At 67.5% G+C, this 24,977-nt stretch overlaps 2 protein-coding genes across 2 annotated transcripts; both read left to right on the top strand.

Annotated features, from left to right (window-relative positions):
* Window positions 1–18: 18 nt before the first annotated feature.
* On the top strand, window positions 19–11,214 carry CHLRE_11g479416v5 (uncharacterized protein). Its single transcript, XM_043067700.1, has 5 exons — window positions 19–658; window positions 847–3,980; window positions 4,047–7,808; window positions 7,969–9,731; window positions 10,318–11,214. The coding sequence occupies exons 1-5, from the start codon at window positions 394–396 to the stop codon at window positions 10,379–10,381; spliced, it is 8,988 nt and encodes a 2,995-aa protein (XP_042919705.1). The 5' UTR covers window positions 19–393; the 3' UTR covers window positions 10,382–11,214.
* Window positions 11,215–11,548: 334 nt separating this feature from the next.
* CHLRE_11g479383v5 (uncharacterized protein) lies at window positions 11,549–24,490 on the top strand. The gene is made up of 18 exons (XM_043067699.1): window positions 11,549–11,726; window positions 12,313–12,372; window positions 12,795–13,488; window positions 13,808–14,845; window positions 15,005–15,514; window positions 15,766–15,947; window positions 16,121–16,517; window positions 16,673–16,771; window positions 16,944–17,030; window positions 17,253–17,345; window positions 17,563–17,642; window positions 17,778–17,826; window positions 18,135–18,163; window positions 18,348–18,504; window positions 18,644–18,856; window positions 19,033–19,418; window positions 19,537–23,149; window positions 23,318–24,490. The coding sequence occupies exons 3-18, from the start codon at window positions 12,820–12,822 to the stop codon at window positions 23,732–23,734; spliced, it is 8,019 nt and encodes a 2,672-aa protein (XP_042919704.1). The 5' UTR covers window positions 11,549–11,726; window positions 12,313–12,372; window positions 12,795–12,819; the 3' UTR covers window positions 23,735–24,490.
* The last annotated feature ends 487 nt before the right edge of the window (window positions 24,491–24,977 follow it).

Raw genomic sequence — 24,977 nt, 5'->3', positions numbered from 1 at the left:
GAAGTGTATCACCGGGTACCACCATGCTGTATTACACACTCTACACGCACATATTACGTGACTTATAGCACAAGTACAAAATGTATTTGTGCGCCAATTTCTTTGAACTTGAACTTTGAAGCAACACTCCTCATTTCGCCTCAGCATCGAATTGACGCTTCATTGAGCTGGTGTATAGAGGGGTCATAATTCTTGCCTACTGTCCCGCAAACCTCCGCCGCAAACGACTCGGACTTTTTTCACTCGTCGCTATGAACCACTGCCAATTATAACAGTGGTGCCTTAGACTATGACACGACTTATATTAAATTAATTGTGGGTACCTGTGGCCTCTCTATCCAAAACTTGTATCGGCAGCCTTCAGCAACAGAACGCAACACATGCTGACATAAGATGGAGGCTAGTACCAGTAGCATTGTCTGTGTGGAGTCTATAAGCGGCTCAGGCAGAGGGGAGCGAGCAAAGTGGCAACCGCGGTTGGAGCACGCTCAATCGAGGCAACCGTGGAGGCACAACGGGCCTGCTAGCACCTGGCGCAGATGCAAAATTGCATTCCGCTGGAGGCGCGGGTTTTTGTCAGCGCTGTCACACCTCGCCTTGCTGCACGTAATTGTTACACTGCTATGGGGCATCGGCCAGCGGGTCGCAGCCGCCAACAGTAAGCCGGGGGTACAACAGGACCGGTGAACATAGGAGCAAAAGAGGGTGGGGAATGGGGCGGATGACATTTGCAGAGGGCAGGGCCCGTGGAAGAAGACAGCCGCATGAGAGCAGCACGTCGACGCGGGGCGAGGGCACAACTCCACCGCCTCTCCACGGCGCGCGCTCTCTTCCCCGCTGCTGCAGGCCCGCTGGAGTACTGGAGCCCGGACCCGCCTAGCCCGGAGCCACCACTTCTGCGGCCTCCGTCCCCGGAGCCACCCAGCCCGGAGCCTCCCAACCCGGTGCCGCGCAGCCCGGAGCCGCCCAGCCCGGAACCGCCTAGCCCGGAGCCACCACTTCTGCGGCCTCCGTCTCCGGAGCCACCCAGCTCGGAGCCACCTAGCCCGGAGCCTCCGTCGCCAGAGCCGCCTAGCCCTGAGCCGCCTGTGCCGCCCAGCCCTGCGCCGCCGTCTCCTGCGCCTCCGCAGCCGCCTTCGCCGGGCCCGCCGCAGCCGCCCAGCCCTGCGCCTCCGGTGCCGCCTAGCCCGGAGCCTCCTTCGCCTGCCCCCAGCCCGTCGCCTCCGGTGCCGCCTAGCCCTGAGCCGCCTGTGCCGCCCAGCCCTGCGCCGCCGTCTCCTGCGCCTCCGCAGCCGCCTTCGCCGGGCCCGCCGCAGCCGCCCAGCCCTGCGCCTCCGGTGCCGCCTAGCCCGGAGCCTCCTTCGCCTGCCCCCAGCCCGTCGCCTCCGGTGCCGCCTAGCCCTGAGCCGCCTGTGCCGCCCAGCCCTGCGCCGCCGTCTCCTGCGCCTCCGCAGCCGCCTTCGCCGGGCCCGCCGCAGCCGCCCAGCCCTGCGCCTCCGGTGCCGCCTAGCCCGGAGCCTCCTTCGCCTGCCCCCAGCCCGTCACCTCCGGTGCCGCCTAGCCCTGAGCCGCCTGTGCCGCCCAGCCCTGCGCCGCCGTCTCCTGCGCCTCCGCAGCCGCCTTCGCCGGGCCCGCCGCAGCCGCCCAGTCCTGCGCCTCCGGTGCCGCCTAGCCCGGAGCCTCCTTCGCCTGCCCCCAGCCCGTCGCCTCCGGTGCCGCCTAGCCCTGAGCCGCCTGTGCCGCCCAGCCCTGCGCCGCCGTCTCCTGCGCCTCCGCAGCCGCCTTCGCCGGGCCCGCCGCAGCCGCCCAGCCCTGCGCCTCCGGTGCCGCCTAGCCCGGAGCCTCCTTCGCCTGCCCCCAGCCCGTCGCCTCCGGTGCCGCCTAGCCCTGAGCCGCCTGTGCCGCCCAGCCCTGCGCCGCCGTCTCCTGCGCCTCCGCAGCCGCCTTCGCCGGGCCCGCCGCAGCCGCCCAGCCCTGCGCCTCCGGTGCCGCCTAGCCCGGAGCCTCCTTCGCCTGCCCCCAGCCCGTCGCCTCCGGTGCCGCCTAGCCCTGAGCCGCCTGTGCCGCCCAGCCCTGCGCCGCCGTCTCCTGCGCCTCCGCAGCCGCCTTCGCCGGGCCCGCCGCAGCCGCCCAGCCCTGCGCCTCCGGTGCCGCCTAGCCCGGAGCCTCCTTCGCCTGCCCCCAGCCCGTCGCCTCCGGTGCCGCCTAGCCCTGAGCCGCCTGTGCCGCCCAGCCCTGCGCCGCCGTCTCCTGCGCCTCCGCAGCCGCCTTCGCCGGGCCCGCCGCAGCCGCCCAGCCCTGCGCCTCCGGTGCCGCCTAGCCCGGAGCCTCCTTCGCCTGCCCCCAGCCCGTCGCCTCCGGTGCCGCCTAGCCCTGAGCCGCCTGTGCCGCCCAGCCCTGCGCCGCCGTCTCCTGCGCCTCCGCAGCCGCCTTCGCCGGGCCCGCCGCAGCCGCCCAGCCCTGCACCTCCGGTGCCGCCTAGCCCGGAGCCTCCTTCGCCTGCCCCCAGCCCGTCACCTCCGGTGCCGCCTAGCCCTGAGCCGCCTGTGCCGCCCAGCCCTGCGCCGCCGTCTCCTGCGCCTCCGCAGCCGCCTTCGCCGGGCCCGCCGCAGCCGCCCAGCCCTGCGCCTCCGGTGCCGCCTAGCCCGGAGCCTCCTTCGCCTGCCCCCAGCCCGTCGCCTCCGGTGCCGCCTAGCCCTGAGCCGCCTGTGCCGCCCAGCCCTGCGCCGCCGTCGCCTGCGCCTCCGCAGCCGCCTTCGCCGGGCCCGCCACAGCCGCCCAGCCCTGCGCCTCCGGTGCCGCCTAGCCCGGAGCCTCCTTCGCCTGCCCCCAGCCCGTCGCCTCCGGTGCCGCCTAGCCCTGAGCCGCCTGTGCCGCCCAGCCCTGCGCCGCCGTCTCCTGCGCTTCCGCAGCCGCCTTCGCCGGGCCCGCCGCAGCCGCCCAGCCCTGCGCCTCCGGTGCCGCCTAGCCCGGAGCCTCCTTCGCCTGCCCCCAGCCCGTCGCCTCCGGTGCCGCCTAGCCCTGAGCCGCCTGTGCCACCCAGCACTGCGCCGCCGTCGCCTGCGCCTCCGCAGCCGCCTTCGCCGGGCCCGCCGCAGCCGCCCAGCCCTGCGCCTCCGGTGCCGCCTAGCCCGGAGCCTCCTTCGCCTGCCCCCAGCCCGTCACCTCCGGTGCCGCCTAGCCCTGAGCCGCCTGTGCCGCCCAGCCCTGCGCCGCCGTCTCCTGCGCCTCCGCAGCCGCCTTCGCCGGGCCCGCCGCAGCCGCCCAGCCCTGCGCCTCCGGTGCCGCCTAGCCCGGAGCCTCCTTCGCCTGCCCCCAGCCCGTCGCCTCCGGTGCCGCCTAGCCCTGAGCCGCCTGTGCCGCCCAGCCCTGCGCCGCCGTCTCCTGCGCCTCCGCAGCCGCCTTCGCCGGGCCCGCCGCAGCCGCCCAGCCCTGCGCCTCCGGTGCCGCCTAGCCCGGAGCCTCCTTCGCCTGCCCCCAGCCCGTCGCCTCCGGTGCCGCCTAGCCCTGAGCCGCCTGTGCCACCCAGCACTGCGCCGCCGTCTCCTGCGCCTCCGCAGCCGCCTTCGCCGGGCCCGCCGCAGCCGCCCAGCCCTGCGCCTCCGGTGCCGCCTAGCCCGGAGCCTCCTTCGCCTGCCCCCAGCCCGTCACCTCCGGTGCCGCCTAGCCCTGAGCCGCCTGTGCCGCCCAGCCCTGCGCCGCCGTCTCCTGCGCCTCCGCAGCCGCCTTCGCCGGGCCCGCCGCAGCCGCCCAGCCCTGCGCCTCCGGTGCCGCCTAGCCCGGAGCCTCCTTCGCCTGCCCCCAGCCCGTCGCCTCCGGTGCCGCCTAGCCCTGAGCCGCCTGTGCCGCCCAGCCCTGCGCCGCCGTCGCCTGCGCCTCCGCAGCCGCCTTCGCCGGGCCCGCCGCTGCCGCCCAGCCCTGCGCCTCCGGTGCCGCCTAGCCCGGAGCCTCCTTCGCCTGCCCCCAGCCCGTCACCTCCGGTGCCGCCTAGCCCTGAGCCGCCTGTGCCGCCCAGCCCTGCGCCGCCGTCTCCTGCGCCTCCGCAGCCGCCTTCGCCGGGCCCGCCGCAGCCGCCCAGCCCTGCGCCTCCGGTGCCGCCTAGCCCGGAGCCTCCTTCGCCTGCCCCCAGCCCGTCGCCTCCGGTGCCGCCTAGCCCTGAGCCGCCTGTGCCGCCCAGCCCTGCGCCGCCGTCTCCTGCGCCTCCGCAGCCGCCTTCGCCGGGCCCGCCGCTGCCGCCCAGCCCTGCGCCTCCGGTGCCGCCTAGCCCGGAGCCTCCTTCGCCTGCCCCCAGCCCGTCGCCTCCGGTGCCGCCTAGCCCTGAGCCGCCTGTGCCGCCCAGCCCTGCGCCGCCGTCGCCTGCGCCTCCGCAGCCGCCTTCGCCGGGCCCGCCGCTGCCGCCCAGCCCTGCGCCTCCGGTGCCGCCTAGCCCGGAGCCTCCTTCGCCTGCCCCCAGCCCGTCACCTCCGGTGCCGCCTAGCCCTGAGCCGCCTGTGCCGCCCAGCCCTGCGCCGCCGTCTCCTGCGCCTCCGCAGCCGCCTTCGCCGGGCCCGCCGCAGCCGCCCAGCCCTGCGCCTCCGGTGCCGCCTAGCCCGGAGCCTCCTTCGCCTGCCCCCAGCCCGTCGCCTCCGGTGCCGCCTAGCCCTGAGCCGCCTGTGCCGCCCAGCCCTGCGCCGCCGTCTCCTGCGCCTCCGCAGCCGCCTTCGCCGGGCCCGCCGCTGCCGCCCAGCCCTGCGCCTCCGGTGCCGCCTAGCCCGGAGCCTCCTTCGCCTGCCCCCAGCCCGTCACCTCCGGTGCCGCCTAGCCCTGAGCCGCCTGTGCCGCCCAGCCCTGCGCCGCCGTCTCCTGCGCCTCCGCAGCCGCCTTCGCCGGGCCCGCCGCAGCCGCCCAGCCCTGCGCCTCCGGTGCCGCCTAGCCCGGAGCCTCCTTCGCCTGCCCCCAGCCCGTCGCCTCCGGTGCCGCCTAGCCCGGAGCCGCCTGTGCCGCCCAGCCCTGCGCCGCCGTCTCCTGCGCCTCCGCAGCCGCCTTCGCCGGGCCCGCCGCAGCCGCCCAGCCCTGCGCCTCCGGTGCCGCCTAGCCCGGAGCCTCCTTCGCCTGCCCCCAGCCCGTCGCCTCCGGTGCCGCCTAGCCCTGAGCCGCCTGTGCCGCCCAGCCCTGCGCCGCCGTCGCCTGCGCCTCCGCAGCCGCCTTCGCCGGGCCCGCCGCTGCCGCCCAGCCCTGCGCCTCCGGTGCCGCCTAGCCCGGAGCCTCCTTCGCCTGCCCCCAGCCCGTCACCTCCGGTGCCGCCTAGCCCTGAGCCGCCTGTGCCGCCCAGCCCTGCGCCGCCGTCTCCTGCGCCTCCGCAGCCGCCTTCGCCGGGCCCGCCGCAGCCGCCCAGCCCGGAGCCGCCATTCGCAGGGGCAACAGTTCCCCACACTCCACCGCCCCTACCAATGCCAGCCCCCGTTCCAGCTCCAGGCGCATCCTCACCCACCCCACCCTCGCCGCACCCGCGAGAAGCGCCCAGCCCGGAGCCGTCAGCTGGCGGGCCACCTCCGTCGCCTGAGCCACCCAGCCCGGAGCCGCCTACCAACACCTCCAGTGTCAACGTGACGGTCTCACTAAGCGGAGTGGACTACGCTCTGGTGACCGCCTCTAGCACCGAGCTTGAGGCCTTCAAAACGAACACCTGCACCGAGCTTCTGTCCGCCACCAAAGCCGGCAGCTGTGTTGTGACGTCGGTGATGGCTGGTAGCGTCACGGTGACAGCGGCCCTGGCCCCTGCTGTCGCGGGCGCCGGCAGCAGTCCGGTGGCCATGCTGGCGGCCCTCAGCTCCGCTGTGGATGCGTTGGTGTCGGCCCCGGCGTCAGCTTTCAGCCAGGTCTACTTCACAGCGTACGGCGTGACGTCGGTGCGTGTGATCAAAGGCGGGACAGGAGGAGGAGGAGCTGGTGGTGGTGAGCCTGGTGGAAGTGGGCAGCAGCCCGCCGGCAGCGGAGGCGGCAACGGGCCAAGCCCGGTCGCGCCGCTGCTGCCGCCACCAACGGTACCAGGGGAACCTCCCAGCTTGTCCCCATCACTGTCACCTTTTCCAATTCCAGCAGTGTTGGATGTGCCGCCAAGCCCGTTGCAGCCGTCCAGCCCGCTTCCGGAGTCTCCCTCCCCCAGCCCGGTGCAGCCGCCCAACCCATTGCCACGTGTGCCTCCAAGCCCAGAGCCGCCTTCGTTGCCAGCCAGCCCTTCGCCGCCATCGCCTGCGCCTCTGCAGCCGCAGCCGCAGCCGCCTTCATCCTTGCCCGCCTTCCCGCCTCTCATGCCACCTCCGCGCCCATTCACACCTCCACCGTCCCCGCCGTCCCCGGTGCCAGGCGACATCCAGCTATCAGGCCTAGCGTCACCGCCGCCCCTGCCGCCCTCGCCTCGCCCACCTCGACCGCCTGCACCTCCGCCTTCACCGCGCCCGCCGCCGCCGCTGTCATTGCAGCAGCTGTTGGCCGCCCCGCCGCCGCTCACCCCGCCGCCACCGCCGCCCGCAATCGCTGTGCCGGCCTCCTGGTTGCTGACGGCAGCAGCAGCCGCGGCCGGCGGCACGGACGGCGACGCTGGGGCTGCCCGGAACCCGGACATCACCCCGCCAACGGTCGTCCTGGTTGGATCCAGCACCGTTGCAGTGGTTATCTACGAGCCGTTCCAGGATCCTGGCGCGTACGCCGTTGACGACCGTGACGGCCGTGTGGCGGTGGCCGCGTCAGCGGTGGGCAACCCCGTCAACACCAACCGGCTGACGGCAGGCCCCGACCAGGCCTACCTCATCATGTACACCGCGCGCGACGCAGCCAACAACAGGGGCGTGGCTTTCCGCCGCGTTGCAGTGTACGACAACTGCACCGCCCCAGAATTCCGGTGCCCCGACACGCGCGGGTGCAGTGTCTTCGGCAGGTGCTCGGCCCAGCTGGGTGCGCTGTCGTCGCTGCTCGGCAGCTCATATGACGGCCGCGACGGCATCGGGGCAGATGGTAGCCCATCTCCTGGTGCTGTTGTCACTGATGGCGACGTGCCTGTCGCACGCCAGCGCGCGCCGGACTCCATTCCGCCTGAGCTCACCCTGCGCGCTGGTGAAGACTCAGCCAGAGGCAGTGTGCGGAGTACGCTGTTCGTTGACCCCACGTCCTCGAGCACGAACTCGGAGGGCGGGGCGCTCCGCCTCGTCACCTACGTCCCTGTCGGCGTAAAGTTTGTTGATCCAGGAGCAACTGCCAAGGACTGGCAGGACGGGTTCCCGGGCGGCCCGCCCACCAGCACCGACATCAGTGACCGTGTTCTGGTCAGCGTGTCCCCGTCGAGCGGCGTCGACACCTCCCACCCCAGTCGGCCGGATGCGCCCTTCCGCCTGACCTACACCGTGCGCGACCTCGCACTGCTCGCTGCGGCGCCCGCCATACGGCTCGTGGTGGTTGAATGCCCCGGTGGCGCCGACCCCTGCCCTGACCCGAACGACCCTGATGGTCCGTACATGGGCTGCAGCGTGCAGGGCGTCTGTGCCGCAGGTCTACAGCCTCTGATGAATACGGAGGACAACAGCGTCAGCGGTGGCAGCGGCAGCACTGACTCTTCGGGCATTAGCAGCGGCGGCGGCGGTAGCAGCTCCGATTCAGCCACCGCCTTACTACTGTTGAACGGGCAGGAAAGCGTGACCGTACCGCAGTACACACCATACGTGTACGGCTGCTTTGACGCCGTCGGGTGTGACTTTGGTGCCACCGCCTCGTCCAGTACTTCCGTGTTTGGGGACCTCAACACAGAGGTGCTGGCATGCGCCGAGTCCGTCAAGGTACATGCCGGTACTTGCACTACATGTATGCTGCCGCTTTGGGTCTGGTGGTTTGTTGGCCAACTATCATAGGTAGATGCGCAGCATACCGAGTTATCAATGACGCTTGCTGCATTCCTGCACTCATGCTTGCTTATTTCTGCTCGTTCTTCCCAAACAGAACCCGGAGCCGTACCTCAATGTGGGCCTGCAGTACTGCGGCATCAACACTAGCGTGGTGACCACCTACTACATCTCCTACACACTGCCGCCCGCCAAGTACCCGGGGGCGGGCGCCGTCTACCGCAAGGTGGTGGTGCAGGCCAGCTGCGCCGGCCGCACCTGCGCCGACGGCACCTGTGCGGACGAGGATGACTCGTGCCCCGGTGATCTGTTGGGCATTATCAGCAGCAGCAGTGGCGCTGGCTCCGGCGCCGGCGGCAGTAGCAGCGGTGATGCCTCTGCCGGCAATACCGCCAGCAGCGGGTCTGGCATCGCGCAAGCTGCGGCGCAGGCAACCACGCCCCCACCATTACCGCCCAGCCTGACGCTGCGTGCGGTAGTTCTGCGCGATGGATCCGTCAGCCTGAAGCAGTTCACCGCCTACAAGTGGTGTGCGCCCGGGCAGCCGCCCACAGAATCGATCCCCTGCGAGCCAGGGGCGGAGGCCACCGACGCCTCAGGCAACAACCTGACATCACAGGTGGTCCTTTGCCCGCCTACGGACTGCTCCGCCAGCGGCTGCACCGGCCACCTGCCGTCCGTCAAGGCCGTGTCGGACTGCGGCGTGGTGACGGAGACGGCCGCCGTCGGCAAGGTGTTCCGCCTCATTCTCGCCGTGTTTGACAGCCGCGGCCTGAACGCAACCGCGGAGCGCATCATCACCATCGTGCCGCCATGCAGCACCGGGGGGTCCTACTGCGACGGGGCCTGCTACAGCATCACGTGCGAGCAGCGCGCGGCGCTGTTGGCACTCCAAGGGCCGGGCGCCGACCTTTCGGCTCCCCCGCAGGTGTACCTGCTGCCAACCGCTGCTGACGCGGCAGCCCTCGACCTGCTGTCGTACGGCGGCGGCAGCGGCCGCAGCCTTACGCTCGTGTACGGCACGCCCGCACCTCTGAGTTTTGAGCCCTGCACGTCACTGAGGGCCGCAATGGCTGCTTCTGCAGTTGGCTCGAGTGGAAGCGGCGGCGGCGGCGGAGCCGGAGGCGGAGCCGGAGGCGGTCCTAGCTGTGCGGCTGTGGCCCTTGACGCTCAGGACGGCGATCTCTCTCCTGAGATAACCGTCACCGACGTCTCACCTTGCCCTGCTGCCGGTAACGGCACGGCCCTCGGCGCGTCGGACCGGGAGGCAGGGGCCGATGGCGCTAGCAGCAATAGTGTTGGCAGCAGCTCCAGCTGCTATCGCTGCACTGCGTCGGACCTCAGTCTCGGCTCCTGCCTCCCCGGCAAGTACGTGCTGCGCTATGCGGTGGTCGACAACGACGGCATCCAGGGCCGCGCCGACCTGCAGGTTGCGGTCGAGCAGCGGCTTGCGGTGACACTGGGTGCAGAGCTGCGGTTTGACGCGTCGCCGGACCCGGCCCTTGGAGCCAGCGGCAAAGCCTCCGCTGCCGCGGTGGGCGCGGCGCAGGCGGCTGCTGCCGGCTACGCCGCGTCGCTTGCAGCTAACGCGACCGAGGCCTTTGCGGCTGCGCTGCGGCTGGTGCCCTTGTACGGCATCGCTGTGGACTCGGTACGGCAGGTGGCGCTGCTGGGTGTTGAGGTGTTCGTGGCGCCCGCTGCTGTTGCCATTGCTGATGCTACGGGTGGCGGCAGCGTCGCGGCGGCGCTCGTCCGTGTGTCGTTCAACGTGACGGTGGCGTCCACGGAGCGCCCGGCGCTACTGGCAGGCAGCAGCAGCAGCAGCAGCAGCAGCCAAGGAACTCTTACATCCAAGAACAGGTGAGCGCCGCAACCAACCGACCCACTTCGCCAAACCAGCGGAATCCACCGCGGAGATTCAAATGCTCGACAGCCCGAAACCCCCCCGCAATTCCACGCTGCATGCGCCGTACTCAAATTGCGCCTTCCCCCGTCCTGACCGGTACTTAACCCTGCACCGCTTCCGCTTCCCTACAACTTGCATTCAAAGCTTCGATGAAGTACTCTGCCTCGCTCCACGCTGCACTTTGGCTTAGGATGCTTCGGCGATGCCTAAAGCAATTCTTCCTCCCTCCTGCCCGACGGCCACCGCAAACATGATCTCCTGCAAATTCAAGCCTATGCATGCAACATAGTATTTGCTGGGAACTCGTATCGAGCTGGCGCGCTTGCGGATGCCCTGATTCCCCTACGACCTACTCACTTCGCTGGTAATTATGCACACAAGCGAGCGCACACGCATCGATAGCTCCATATTGATTTATGCTTTACGCGCGCTGCGCTACATGCCAGTCACCAGACTTGACACCGCACCGGTACTCTCGCCTCACCCCGCTGCCAATCTGACACGCTGCCCGCCCTTCTCTCGCACCCGTACGTGCCTCAGGCCAACGCCCAAGTCCACCGAGCCCCCAGCTCAAGCAACATCAACTCCGAACTACGCAGCGTAAGTTCTGACGCGTCACCGTTCATACGCACATGACTAAGGACCAGGGGCTGGGTTGGGCTTGGGTTTGGGTAGACGGCTTGCTACCCAACGGGCTTCGGGGATGGGAACTTGCACTTGCACGCTTTTGCAGAACTCACCTGATGAGACCCTTGGCACGGTCGAAACGCGTCGTGAGAGCCTTGCCTTACTGCATTATAGTGCGAATGCGGTGTTGGGAACTCGGACCCATCCCTTAGGGCGTGCGTGCGTTTCTGTCCTTACTCCTAGCCTGCCTTTTGCTCACGCGTGCTTCGGCACGCACTGGTCCTCCTACCGTGTCTTTTGGGGAACCTACGTTTGTGCCCATTCCACCGCACTGACCCTTCCACCTACGCCAACTCTTACGCTTGCATCACACGGCTCTCCAACACCACTTACAGCAGCACATACCCTCTTCGCGCTTGGTCACGACTGATGTCAGTCTGTGGCTGGGTTGTCGCATGGGGCTTGGCTTGCCAAGCCCGGAGGAGTTTTGCATACTGAGGGCAAACTTGCACGCCACCTGGGTACTGACGTTTACCGTTTTCGCCTTTCGCACTTGTCATGTCTTGACACGAAAGCAACCTGGCTGTGAGGTTCGGTCAACATCGGAATGGTGTTGGTGCGTGACTTCTTTGGTTACCCAGGGGTGCACGGTTCCGTGTTGCTCGACTGTGGTGGGATGCGGTGGTGACGGTCGCAGTACCGAAGCCCGCTATGCGCCCACTAACCACTTTCGCGCTCACGAACCACACTTGAGGCATTGGCTCTGCGAGTTGGTGGCGGTGATGGGCACAGCCCTGATCCCATTATACTCTCGCATCCTGTCTCCATATTTTCCACGAACTATACGAACTGTCCACGTTTACACGAACACGGGATGAACGCACCCATGGCCCACCGCCGGCACACGGTGACCATGGTGTGTTGCTTCATTGCCACACCCACCGCGGGAATGCCGCCTACCCAGGGCTTCCCACTGCGCGCCTACCGACTGTACTCCGCACTGCCCCTCAACAGACCCAGACCCTCTCCGTTACTCGACAACACGGTTGGCACATCCCCTGCCAGCCACGTTGTCACACGTTCACACGTAAACATATGCTGTACACGTCTCCCTCCGTTTTTTACGCCTTACTAACAACGATACCGTATGCTCCCAAAGTGGTGCGGTGCTGTGCCGTAAGGCAGCAGCACCAGCTACCTTGGGGTAATGGTAACTGCGCCTTACTGGCTTAATGCACCGGGATTTTCTGCGCTATGGTGGGGTAGCGTAGCAGCAGCAGCAGCAGCAGCAGCAGCCAAGGAACTCTTACATCCAAGAACAGGTGAGCGCCGCAACCAACCGACCCACTTCGCCAAACCAGCGGAATCCACCGCGGAGATTCAAATGCTCGACAGCCCGAAACCCCCCCGCAATTCCACGCTGCATGCGCCGTACTCAAATTGCGCCTTCCCCCGTCCTGACCGGTACTTAACCCTGCACCGCTTCCGCTTCCCTACAACTTGCATTCAAAGCTTCGATGAAGTACTCTGCCTCGCTCCACGCTGCACTTTGGCTTAGGATGCTTCGGCGATGCCTAAAGCAATTCTTCCTCCCTCCTGCCCGACGGCCACCGCAAACATGATCTCCTGCAAATTCAAGCCTATGCATGCAACATAGTATTTGCTGGGAACTCGTATCGAGCTGGCGCGCTTGCGGATGCCCTGATTCCCCTACGACCTACTCACTTCGCTGGTAATTATGCACACAAGCGAGCGCACACGCATCGATAGCTCCATATTGATTTATGCTTTACGCGCGCTGCGCTACATGCCAGTCACCAGACTTGACACCGCACCGGTACTCTCGCCTCACCCCGCTGCCAATCTGACACGCTGCCCGCCCTTCTCTCGCACCCGTACGTGCCTCAGGCCAACGCCCAAGTCCACCGAGCCCCCAGCTCAAGCAACATCAACTCCGAACTACGCAGCGTAAGTTCTGACGCGTCACCGTTCATACGCACATGACTAAGGACCAGGGGCTGGGTTGGGCTTGGGTTTGGGTAGACGGCTTGCTACCCAACGGGCTTCGGGGATGGGAACTTGCACTTGCACGCTTTTGCAGAACTCACCTGATGAGACCCTTGGCACGGTCGAAACGCGTCGTGAGAGCCTTGCCTTACTGCATTATAGTGCGAATGCGGTGTTGGGAACTCGGACCCATCCCTTAGGGCGTGCGTGCGTTTCTGTCCTTACTCCTAGCCTGCCTTTTGCTCACGCGTGCTTCGGCACGCACTGGTCCTCCTACCGTGTCTTTTGGGGAACCTACGTTTGTGCCCATTCCACCGCACTGACCCTTCCACCTACGCCAACTCTTACGCTTGCATCACACGGCTCTCCAACACCACTTACAGCACTGGTGCGCGGCGACGCAGCGCCATGTCTCGGGCGGCGATTACCACTATCATCCCGAACGATGATGCCGCTGGCGCGCACGCCAGCATTCCGTCCTCTTGGCATCCGCTTCTTCACCACCCTGCCAGCGTTGACCCAGTTGCCCAACACCAGCACCGCCGCCTCGCACACGCGCACCGGCTGGCGATTGATGAGCTGGCGGCCGCCCACGACGTGTTGCACCGCACGGCGCAGCACCTGGCCTTGGGGCTGGAGCAGGCGCACGCGGGAGGGCTCCACCGTCGCATACTCACTGATGCATCGCCATGTACCGCCGCGGCCTCCATTCCAACCACTGTACCGGCCCTCAACAGCTCGACTGAAACGTCCCTGACTGACGGCGTCGGTGCGCTGGCCTCGCTATCGCCTCCAACAGCCGCCTGCCTCACACCGCCCATAGCTGGCACGAGCCTGCTGCTTGCCACCCTGGCCGGCGCCGTGGCCGACGCCAACGCGGCGGCGGCGGCGGCTGCCGGTGCCATGGACGCAATGAGTGTGGTCGCCGCCGCCATCGAGCCGCGCGACGCCACCACCGACGCAGCGCTGGCGGCGGCGCTGGGTGCGCTGCGGGCCGACGTCGACGCCAGCAGTGCATCGCTGCAGGGGCGGCTGGATCGGGTGCTGGCGCTGCTGGAGGAGACACTGAGGCTGCAGGTGCGGCGTCAGTGTGCGCGTGCATGTGTTAAAGAGCACAAGGAAAACGTTGCGCAAAGACAGTGTGTGCGTGTGCATGTGTGCTCACGTGCGCGCATGTGGGCGTCCCATGTGTCGGTCCATGCACAGACAGGGTTGCAGGTGTGTATCCTGCAGGTCTGCAGATATGGGCACGTTGTGGATGCGCGCGCAGCGCGCTGCCTGTGCGCGATGCCGCGGCAATACATCATAGGTTGGCCATGGGCCAGAAGGGACGGTTGCATCTGCAGCGATGGCAACACACTGCTGACGCCCCCACAACTGCCCCCTGCCCTCGCAGCTTGGGAACCTGGACGTGGCGGCTGCCGCCGGCAGCGTGCTGGAAGCGGCGTTGTTGGAGGTGCAGCTCTCCGGGCGGTCCGCCAACCTGACCGCCGCCGGGGTGGCCGCGTCGTACGGCAGCCTGTTCGACTCTCCCGGGGCCCCTTCCGCATTGGATCCAGCAGATGCGGAATCCGCGCAGTCTGACGTGGCGGCGGTCAGCGCTGAGCTGTCCAACTTCCTCACCTGCCTGGCGGGCCGGGCGGGGAACGGCGCAGTGTACCGACTGGCCGGCGCCGCTGGTGATGCCGGCGGTGCCCCTGGCAGTGGTGGTGGCAGTGGCAGCGGCGGAAGCAGTGGTGGTGGCAGCAGTGCTGGCGCTGGAGGCACCGGCAGCAGCAGCGCAGGCGGGGCTGGCATCAGCGAGACCACTGGCATGGGCGCACGCGGCGTCAACCGCTTTGACGGTTACATCGTGACTCAGCCAATGTACGAAACGCGTCGTGCGCAATACAGCAACATCACTCGAGTGGTGGGCGACCGCGGGGGAAACCACGTACTGGTCGGACTGCTGCTGCACCAGACGCGCCGCGCATCCAGCCACATGGTATCCACTGGATCCAATGCGTACGCCAGAACTGGCACGGAATGCGAATCCAAGTTCCGATCCATCACCGCATCCTGCGATGGTCGGATCCAGGACGTGGATTACGACGCGCTGGGCGGTATCGGCGCGGATCCCGTGTTCAGCCCTCTGTCACGGCTGTACAAGCCCGCCCTGTCGGTGAATTCGTACTACAACGGATCCGCACGCCTCCGCAGCTTCGCCAGCAGCAGCCTCAGCGGCCGTGTGCCAATTGGCGCCAATGGCTCTGCAGCTGCTGTTGCAGCGGCGGGCGCGGCTCCGGCTGCTGCGGCTGCGGTCGTGGGGGCGCGGGAGGCGCAGCTGGGACTGGGCGGCTCACCGTTCGGCTTTTTCCACACGCCGCTGCATGGCTTCCCGCCCGGCTACCCGCTAGTGATCGACACGCGCGTCGGCGAGCTGCGGGCTCAACAGGTGCGTCCCGCAGGCTTGGATCGCGTGTGACCTTTATCACGCACTAAATTGATACTGCTTGGTGGTCTGTCCGTGATGCAGAACAGGCTCTTTACCAACATTACATCCCTCCCGGCCCACGCGTTTCCATGATACTGCATGTTCATGACGTGTGTACAGATCCTGGCCTACCTGCGCGACGGCTCCTACCTGTCCTCCTCCCACACCAACACTCTGTCCGCGCACCTGCTCACCCACAACTCGCGGCTGGACCTGCTAGGCTACCTGCGCCTTGACCTGGACTGGCGCGGCGATGGCCGAATCAGGGGCACTGCCGCCATCACCGCCCTGCCCACCATCAGCTACTACAAGCAGTTGCTGGCCTGGGGCGCGTCCGCCATCGGCAGTAGCAGCAGTAGCAGTGGCTCAGCTGCAGGCCGCAATGCATCCGCTCCAGCGGACGCCACTGCCCCGCCGGGTGCCCAGCCGCCTCCAGGTGGCGAGGTTGAGGCGGCGTCAGCCAAGACTCTGGACGCACGACACCTGGGTTCCGACAGCGCACTGGCGGCGCTGGTGGCGCTTTACTGTGTGCTGGCGGTCACGGACCTGGTGGCCAGCCTGCGAGGCCACCGGGCCATGACCAAGGGGCCCGACCCCGCGTCCGGCACACACCCTGGCCTGCCGCCACACGTGAGTGCCGGCAGCTTTGTCACTGTGGGGTGCGCAGGCGTTGCGTGGGCACGGGTTTGCGGGTATGACTACTGAGAACAGGCAGCAGCCGAAGGCACAATCAAAAGCTGCTGCCTGGGTTTGGCTACTGCTTAAAGGACCGCATGGGCACAGGCCTCACACAAACACGTGCATGCTGACACCCTTTCTGTGTGCCTGCACCTGTGTCATGCACACTTGCGTGTGTGTTCGTTCGTGTGTGTTGCACACAGATGGCGGAGTGGCGGGCCGCCGAGCTGACTGACACGTCGCTGCCGTCCACGGCGCGTGTGGCCATTGTGTCTGCGGGCTGGGTGGTGTTCGAGTGCGCCACCGCCGGCCTCATGCTGGCGGCGCAGGTGCTGTACTGGATCTACGCACTGCGGCTCAGCGACACCTCCAACTTCGCAGAGAGGTGGGCGGGCGCGTGTGCACCATTCCTACCTCGGCAGAAACAAGGCTCCCTGAATGCAGCCTTAAGTACAGCAGCCCATGGCAGCTCCTGGCTTCCCTATGGCCTACTGGCTTCTTCCTCTGCCTTGCTAGACTCGCTGTTGTGTTTCGCCATGTGTTCACGCCCGCCCGCAGGTTGGACGTGTATGACGCCCAGGACTTTGCGCCCGCCAACTATTTTATGCTCAAACGCCTCGAGCCCGACACACCCGCCGCCGCAGCTGCAGCCGCGGCGGCCGCGGCCGCAGTCGCCGCAGGCACTGACGGTAGCAGCAGCAGCACCGCCATCACCGGCCTGTCCACCACCTCGCTCCTGCTCAATGCCCTGCTATCCAACGCAAGCGTGCTCGGCATCGGCACCGGCACCGCTAACGGCAGTAGCAGCTATAATGGCGGCTGGTCGCTTCCGGGTCCGGGCGAGGAGGGGCGGTGGGTGTTGCCACCTGACACGTCGGGCCTGGAGGCCACGGCCGGCATGGTGGATCGCGCGGAGCGTATGCGGCAGGTCCAGGTGGCCTACGGCTTTCTGCAGGTGCGTGCGTGCGTGAGGGGAGGCGGTCCGTTTGGGCGTGCACAGCTGGATCCGGGTGCGTGTGCTCATACACCGGCCTGCCCTACCCGCCGCGCCTCTCAACCTTCCTGCCTACTGCCCCTCCTGCTGCCGCAACGCCGCACTCGAACGCCCAGGGCGCGGTGCTGGTGTGCCTGCTCATTCGCTGGATGTCGCATGTGGCCTTCCAGCCGCGGCTGTCCGTCATCTCCGGAACGCTGCTCGTCAGCGCGCAGGTGGGCACGCCCCGCCCACACCCATCTCTGGATGTTTTCAATCCAAATGCACTTTGACTCATTATGCAATGGTTGACATAGTGCTACTTGTATGCGCCCGGACACGGCCACCGCACGCCCGAACATGCACTACCGATCATGCAACGCGTTTCCTTTCTTACCCTGATCACAGGAGCTGGCGCACGTGCTGCTGGTACTGATCATCATCCTGGTCATGTTGGCCATGTCCATGTTGGTCGTGTTCGGGCCCAGGGTGCAGGTGAGCGGAATGAGGGCGGGTGGGGGGGGGGAGGAGAGGGTGCGTTCGAGGAGGAATGCAATTGCAGGGAGGAGCACTCGGGTGTCCCCTGCTGCTGTCGGACCCTGATGTACATACCCGGTGTTCCACTTCGCCTACCTTGTTCAGTACTCACTCTTGCCGCCCTCCTCCCGCCGCCCTCCTCCCCCCGCCGCCTGTCGCTATTGTGGTTATGGCTGTTAGTCTGTGTCTGGGGTGCCGGAGGCTCTCAACCTGATGCTGGACATCAGCGTGCAGCAGGGCTCCATCTCAACCGACTCCCAGCAGAGCCTGCAGGTGGGTGGGGGGGCGGCCGGGGTGGCTGAGCGCACTGCTGCGCTCACGACAGGGCTGTGATGGTGACGAGTCTGGATGGGGCCGCGCCATGTCAGGACTCAGGAGGGGACCGACGTACGAACTCTGACCAGTCCAGCGTTTCCCCAGTGGACCCCGCGCCTCGCGCCAACTCACCAATCATGCCGTACCACCACGCCGCACTTGCACCCGCACACAGAACATCATTGACTCGCAGCACCGTATGGAGACGTCGGCGCCCGAGTCGGCCGTCGGATACCTCATCGTCATGATCATGCCGTGAGTCACGCGGAAGATGCACATAGCATGAACTGTGGAGAGGATGAACCTTCAGGCTTGGTGATTCCCACCCCCCTTATTTCCTTTCCTTGTGCCTTACCGTGTGCCTCTACCTCCATCCGGGCATGTGCGCAGGCATTTCGTGCAGCTGGTGTTCAACATGGTGCTGGCGGTGCTCAGCTGGGTAGGTCGGCGGGACGAGCGAGAGGGACAGGAGTGGGGAGCGGTGTGTGGAGGCTAAGCATTGTGGCAGGAGGGACCCGAGGTGTTTGCTTTTTGGCTTCCTCTCCGCTTCTTGCACTGGCAATGGCTAAGCCCTACACCTGCCCTGTTTTAACCCCGCTGCACAACCTGCTCAACAACCGCTCCACCGCCTCCCTGCATCAGCAAATAGATGGCGGCAGAGGCCTGAGGGTTTTGGCTTTCACTCCGCTTCTTTCACCCTGGGCATCACGATCCTTTTCCCATTCCTGTTACCCTTGCCGCGTACAGAACTTCTACATCCTGTCTTGGTCCAACCAGTGAGTGGCCGCTGGGAGGTGCTTCGGAATGTCGCAAAAGAAATATTTGGATGGGGTCACCTATCTAGCTTCAGGCGGCGGCAGCGGCACACGACCTCCACGCCGTGCCCGTCTTGTTTTGGCAACCAGGCTCTTGACACGTGTCCCTCTGTCCCATCCCTGCGGTCTGCCCCACCCCATCCAGCGGCGCGCCGGGTGTGCCCCAGGACCTGCGCCTGCTGCTGCACTCGGGTCTGCAGCGGCTGCACGGGGCGCCCTCCAGTGCCGCCATGCTGGCGCTGCTGCGGCACCTCAACAAGAAGCGCGAGCGCAGGGCCCGACTGGTGACTGACACCTTGAAGGTGCGCGGCTGGCTGCTATATGCAGGACTGACATACATACGCGGGACGACGTGGGCATGGCTAGTGCGAGCAGCTGGCAATGTCCAGCAACCAAACGCTGGACGATGCGTCAAGCGGTGTGTTGCTATCTTCGTTGCAGGCTCTGCAAGCCCGTCTTCGCTCGCTGCAGTCCGCACAACTGAAGCCGGCAGGCCCAAGTGACGTTGACCCCGACGATGAAGGCGGCGCTGGCGGCGGAGGCGGCGGCAACCCGCGCGTGCGGGTGTCTTCGTCCTGGGGCGCGGCCGCCAGCTCTCGCAGCCTGCTGCACAAGGCCCTGACTTCGCAGGACTCCAAGAAGCTGTCTGTACAGGTGCGTTACTGGGTGGTGTCGTGGTGATGAGGTATGGTGATCGAGATGCAAAACAAGGAGCAACCGCGCAAGGGCGTGTTGTTAGCTACTGCAGGATTGGGTCGGATGCAACACCCTACATTAGCTCACACGGCTAGGCCGCCCCGTTTCGCCCTGTCACCGTCACCCTCTGGCAGATGCTGGAGGGAGCTCTGCTGGGTGCGGTCGGAGGAGGTGCGGCACCCGCCGCCCACGTTACCGCCGCCCGCGGTGTGCTGCGACGCGGCACCACTCAGCTGCAGTTGCAGGAGCCCCAGTCCGGTCAGGACTCACGCTGCCCCGCACTGTCCGGCCCAGCAGCCGGAGCCGCGGCCGCCGCCGCGACGGAGGCCGCCGGTGCCAGCGTGGCAGCGGGTGTGCCTACCGTGCCGGAAGAAGGTGAAGGCGATTCAGCTGTGGCTGCCTCCCGCCGCGGCAGTCTCGCCTTGCCGGCGGCCGTCGTGCCGGCATCTGACGCTCATGACGGGGGCGGGGGCAAGATGGCGGACACAATCGCGTTGGCGCTGGCTGCGAGCGTCAAGAGGTGCGTTGCTATGGTAGTGCCATGCTCAGATGATCTGGGATTGCTGTGACGTTCATCCCGTTGGCGCTGTCTCTTGTACTGTCTGATGAGAATGTCACAATCCACTGCCGCACCCCAGGATGGCCCGGCGATACGGTATGGCGCCGGCACAGAGCGCCGAGTCCGCGGGCCGCTCCAGCCGCTCCAGCCGGCCGCGGGAGAAGGCGCTCCTGCCTGGCGATGTCGGTGCGGTTGCAGCTGCGGCTGCGGCTACTGCAGCGGCAGTGCCACCCAATGCCGCACAAGACGCAGCAGCCGCAGCCGCGACGGCTGTAACTGCGGGAGGAGCAGGAGGAGCAGTCGTAGTCTCTGCTGCCGCTCCCGAGCCCGCGGCTGCAGCATCTCCGGCGGAAACCATCGCCCTGGGCGACGTCGCGGATGCGGCCGTCAGTGCTACCAGCGCCAGCAGCCGAGGCAGCAGCAGGCGCGTACCTGGTACTGCAACTGCGGCAGCGGCATCCGCAACCCTGGCAAGCATTCAAGCAGCCGTCACAACCAGCCAGCAACCAGCAAAGTCGGCAGCAGAGGCATCTTCGCATGTGAGCGGTGACAGCCACGGCTCTTCCACAACGCAGCACCGACCGGTCACGCCCACAGCACTGCTGCACTACAGCCTGCACCCTGCCGCGATCACCACCACCACAGACTCCCATTCGCACGCCTCGGACGCCGCCTCCACGAGCGGCGCCGTCGTGGGCGCAGACAGCGGCGGCGCGGCGCACTTGGCTCACCTTACTGAGTCCGTGTCGGAGGGGCCCAACAGCGGCTTGATATACCTGACCGCAGCCACGACCGCTGCAGCTGCAGCGTCTGTCACCGTGCATAGGCCGGCGGCCGTGGAGGCGGCTGTAGCTGAGCGCCCTCCGCCCTCCTCCGACCACACCGACAGCAGGAAAACGGCGGCCACAGCAGCTGCAGATGCGGGGGCAGTGGCGGCGCCTGCACGTCCAGTGGCGACGACGCACCCCGCCCTCCACAGGGAAGGGTCTTCCTCCGCTGGACGCCTCCTCAGCAGACCCCTGCCGGTCGTGTCCATGATGCTGTCAGACTCGGCCACCGGCCGTGGGTTCCCTCCGTCGCCAAAAGCGGCGGCAATAGCGGCACCCGCCGGCGCCACGGCGGCGCCGCCTCACATCAGCGCCGGCGCGCGGCCGCGCATGTTGGGCTCCGCCCTGCACAGCCCCCACCAAAACCACCCGGCCAGCAGTGCCGACAGCGGCACAGAGCAGGAAGGCAGGGGCGCACAGGATCGCCCCGGCGGCGGCCGTGGCAATGCCCAGCCTCGACATGGCAGCGTGTGGCGCCGGGGTGCGGCCTCCGCTGCCGCCGCCGCCACCGCTGCGTCAGGGCTGCGCGGCCATTGGCGCACGGACACAGGCGATCAGCAGCAGGCGGGCGCCAGCGGCAGCCCCGCAGCTGGTGCTCCGCGCAGCGCGGGCGGCAAGGCTGCTGCTGCTTCGCCCCTGGTGGGATGGGATACTCTGGTCTTGGATCCCGCGCCGCCGCCGTCCGTGGCCTCGCTCTGGATGCCAAGTGCCGCAGCAGCCCTCGGCTGGCGCTTTGACGGCGGCGCAGCGGGTTCCGCCATCGTTGCTGCTGGCACTGCTGGCGCGGCTGGGTCTCCGCATGCAGCGGGCGCAGCGGCTCCCCGCCACTCGGCTCTGGTTGGCACCGCTACGTCCTCTACGTCCTCTCTATCGGCCGGGTTGCCGGAGGTGCGCATGGTGCTCGAGGACGAAGTCGCAGCCAGCCCGCGGCGCCGCTCCGCACTGGACATGGGGGCAGAAGAGCCGGCGGCGCGGCGGTCGCCCACCGCCAGAGGGCTGCTGGGCCGGCTGCTGCTGCGCAAGGGCCGCAGCTCGCCACATCCCGACAGCGGCACCGCAGCTGCGGCCCGCGCTCGCGGCAGCGGTGGCGGTAGCGGTAGCGGCAGCGGTGGGACTGGCGCCGCGGCCAACGCAGCAGGTGCAGCCCAGCAGGCAGCGACGGCACCCCACGTGGCGGCCGCTGCACCTTGCTCTGCACGGGCCGCAGCCCCAGAAGACGGCAGTGACGGCATGGCGGCGCGGGCTCTGGAGCCCAAGCCGTCCACGCCGCCAACGCCGGCCCCGCCGCCGTCGTGCCGGCGTCCCTTCCCGGCGCCCTCGGCGCAGTCGCAATGTCCTGCGGTGACGGCCGAAGGCGCTGCGGCGGCGTGCCCACAGCAGCTCACACCTGTGTCGTCGGCGCTTGCGTCGCCACCGGGCGTAATGGCCGCGCATGAGGTGTTGGCGATGGGTGGTTTGCAGCTGCCTGCGCAGCCGCACACGCCGCACACGCCTCCAGCCCAGATGGCACAGCCTGGGCCATACGCCTACCCACCAGTTCCCATGACTGATGTTCCCTTGGCGGCACCTGCAGCTGCACCAGATGCGCGTGTCGTGCACTCAACCGTAGCAGCGCCGGCCGCAGCGGCCACCGCAGCAGCAGCAGCAACAGCAGCCTCAGGTGATGTAGCAGCAGCAGCGGGCGTCAGCTCCCAGACGCAGCGGGCGCTGGCGCTGGTGACGTCGTTGCTAGTTGCGGCTGGGAATATGGCGGCACAGCAGCGGGCGGTGGCGGCGGCACAGGCGACGCACGTGGCACTGCTGGCCCAGCTGCTGGCCCAGCTGCAGGAGGCCTCGCCGGCGCGCAGGGCGGCACTGTTTGCACGAGCTCGGGCACTCGGCGTGTTTGCGCCCGTGGCGGCGGTGCAGGAGGGCGAGGAGGTGGTCACGCCGGCATTCCCACACAAGGCCCAGCAGTCTCCTGCGTGGCGCCTGCAGGCGGCCGGCTGGCCCCGGCTGGGGGGCTCAGCGGAGATGGAGCTGGTGCAAACGCCCGTGTACGGCTCGCCTGCGACCGGAGCGGCGGCAGCAGCAGCTGCAGCGGCTGCTGCTGCTGCTGCTGCAGCCATGGCGCATGCCTCACCAGCACCCGCACCTGCCGCCGCGACCGCGGCCGTCGCTGCGGTCACGCCGGCTGATGGGGTGCCGCTCCTGGTGGAGGACTTTGGCCTTAGCGAGGCCGAGTCATCAGAGGAGCAGGAGGACGAAGGGGAGGAGGAGGCAGCCAGTGCAGCTGTTGCGGGCGGCGCTGCATGGGCGCAACAGCAGCAGCAGCAGGCCGCAGCGGCCGTGCCGCCGCTGCGTCGCGGCTGGGGCATCCGCCGTGCGCTGCGACGGCGCTGGGACGCGATGGCAGACGCCCCGTTGCTCTCTCGTGGCTCCGTGGGCGCAGGCAGCGGCGCGGGCAGTCCTTCAGATGGCTCCTTTACCCTGGCAGCGCTGCGGCACGCCAGCATCACTGCCGCCCACCGCCTGCCACCCCCCCGCGGCCCAGGCGCTACCAGTGGCGGCCCAGGCGCTACCAGTGGCGGCCGCTCGCCGCGCCACCCACAGATGCGCATGTCGACGCCCGGAGTTGCCGCCACCGGTGTGTCCAGCACCGCCATCGTCACCGTTGCGGTCGCTTCACCTGCGCTGCCAGCGGCGATCCGTCGCCTGCGGCAGGGCTCTGTCACTGGCGCTGCCGGCTCGCTTGCTGCAGGCGGCGCGGCGGCGGCGGAGCTGGCGGCGGTTGCTCGCATGCGGCACGCCTCAGCCACCGGCGCGGCACTGCATCAGCAGCTGCTGGCACAGCTGGGCGCGGCGGGCCTGGGCAGTGGAGAGCTGGTGAGTTGGATGGATACTCGGGAGCGAGGAGGTCACAAATGCTGGGCTGATGCACGGGCGTGTGTAGTAATCATGTGACAAGTCATGCTAGTTGCACTGTGTTTCCTTTCATAATTGAATGCTGCATCATGGTCCTGATACTCCTTCTGGCTGCGACCCCGGGCGCAGGGCGTGCAACGCGTCATGACGCGGCTTGAGTCGCTGCTGGCTGTGCGCGGCGACCGCGCAGCCGGTGGCGGAGGCGGCCGCGCCGCCCATCGCCGCGTGCAGCAGCTGACACACGACGGCGCCAGCGAAGGAGCAAGGTGGTCCTCTGACGGCAGCGCGGCCTTGCTGGGGGCGGGGGCGGTGGCGCTGGACTCGGCGCCGCTGCCCGCGGTCGCAGTCGCCAGTCCTTGCATGCGTGCAGCCGGAGCTGATCACGCAGCGGCCGCAGCTGGGGTGGGGGCGGGAATGCAGCGGCCTACCAGCGTCACTGCCAGCCCGGCACGTGCTGGTGCGCCTTCGGGTGCACCTGCTGGTCCGGGTGGTTTCATGGCGCGGCGGGCGCGGCGCCGCAGTGTTGGGGGCTACGACAACGTGTAAATAGAGGACAGCAATGTCTCTCGCTGACAGCTTGCACATGCATGAATTACAATATTGCAAGGCTTTACGTGAACCATACCTCCACTGAGTGATCAATACCGTAAATAATTCAAGGTGTCAGCATGCGGAAGTGGAAGTGAGTACAGTGAGGAAGAATTAATTTTGAGCAATGAGTCTACATTGACGCCGTACGCACGTGCGCACAGGGGTGTCACTTGTTTGCTGCCATGCCGGTGAGCATCCGAGTCTTATGCCCATGCCAAGATGGGCATCACACATGCCGAGCGTTTGATTGACTCGTATACTGTGACTAACGGACACCCCAATTGTATTGATGGTGTTGGACATTCCCGCATTGGGTTAATTTGCGTGTCTAAGACTGCTGAGAGTTTGCATGAAGCCTTTTGTGGCCGCGGATGCCATGCACCTGACAATAAAGTGCGCGCAGGATGGGGACGGCCAAGTGCCTAGTGGGGTCGTCCCGCCGTGCTGTTCATTCGTGTGCATATATATATATCGGCGCGAATCTTGATTACTAGGACTGCGCGAGCGTGCGAGTGCGCGAGCGTGCGCTTGTTCACAGGGGTTGTTCAACACTGCTGAAAGCGTTGCGTACTGCGGGTCTGCCATCGATAGTTGCGCCGCAACGATAGGTGCTGAGGAGTTATGAATGCGACATTACAAGAAGGGACAGCCCGACCCAGAAAGGTGCATGGCACCCATACAAGCCATAGTCTATGGGTAATGCGGCCCCAGTCCCAGTGTCCCATTGTTCACGTTCAGCCGCATACGTCGACGCACGACACACAGCATCCTTACATGCTGTGTACTCAGGATTGCCAGCACGGTGCCGGCTTCGGCTCCAGCTCGCGACCAGAACCAGCTACTGTTTTACCGTCTGCCTGCCGCATCCGGGGTGTCTCGTCCGCCACGCACCATGCTCGCACGTAAATTCCTTTCTGCCCCGCCTCCAACCCCGAAAGCACACACATACGGTACACAGCACGCTCCCTCTCCTCACATCGCCCCTGGCCCTTGAACCCAAGCTAAGGGCGACAAGGGTACTGCGCGAGGGCGCCTCTCCTGCTCCTATATTTCTCCCTCTCCCGCGCGTTCCACCCCCACCATCACCGACTGCACCTGCTGCGTCACTTGTGCATGTTTGCCCGCCACCTGCCCGGCCGCTGACAGCGCCCTGCTGCTAATAATCGCCACTACCGGTACGTACTAGGAGAGGCCTAGG

The sequence above is a fragment of the Chlamydomonas reinhardtii genome, chromosome 11 (genome assembly GCF_000002595.2).
Source record: "Chlamydomonas reinhardtii strain CC-503 cw92 mt+ chromosome 11, whole genome shotgun sequence".
Lineage (NCBI taxonomy): Eukaryota > Viridiplantae > Chlorophyta > Chlorophyceae > Chlamydomonadales > Chlamydomonadaceae > Chlamydomonas > Chlamydomonas reinhardtii.
This window is presented reverse-complemented; position numbering and strand designations above follow the sequence as displayed.

Bases quoted from the DNA above. Each gene is read 5' to 3' on its own strand.
- CHLRE_11g479416v5 (XM_043067700.1), top strand. From the start codon at position 394: ATGGAGGCTAGTACCAGTAGCATTGTCTGTGTGGAGTCTATAAGCGGC. The intron at 7,809-7,968 runs GTACATGCCGGT...CTTCCCAAACAG, and splicing joins CATGCGCCGAGTCCGTCAAG to AACCCGGAGCCGTACCTCAA. The intron at 9,732-10,317 runs GTGAGCGCCGCA...TACGTGCCTCAG, and splicing joins ACTCTTACATCCAAGAACAG to GCCAACGCCCAAGTCCACCG.
- CHLRE_11g479383v5 (XM_043067699.1), top strand. From the start codon at position 12,820: ATGTCTCGGGCGGCGATTACCACTATCATCCCGAACGATGATGCCGCT. The intron at 14,846-15,004 runs GTGCGTCCCGCA...ACGTGTGTACAG, and splicing joins GCGAGCTGCGGGCTCAACAG to ATCCTGGCCTACCTGCGCGA. The intron at 16,518-16,672 runs GTGCGTGCGTGC...TCGAACGCCCAG, and splicing joins TGGCCTACGGCTTTCTGCAG to GGCGCGGTGCTGGTGTGCCT.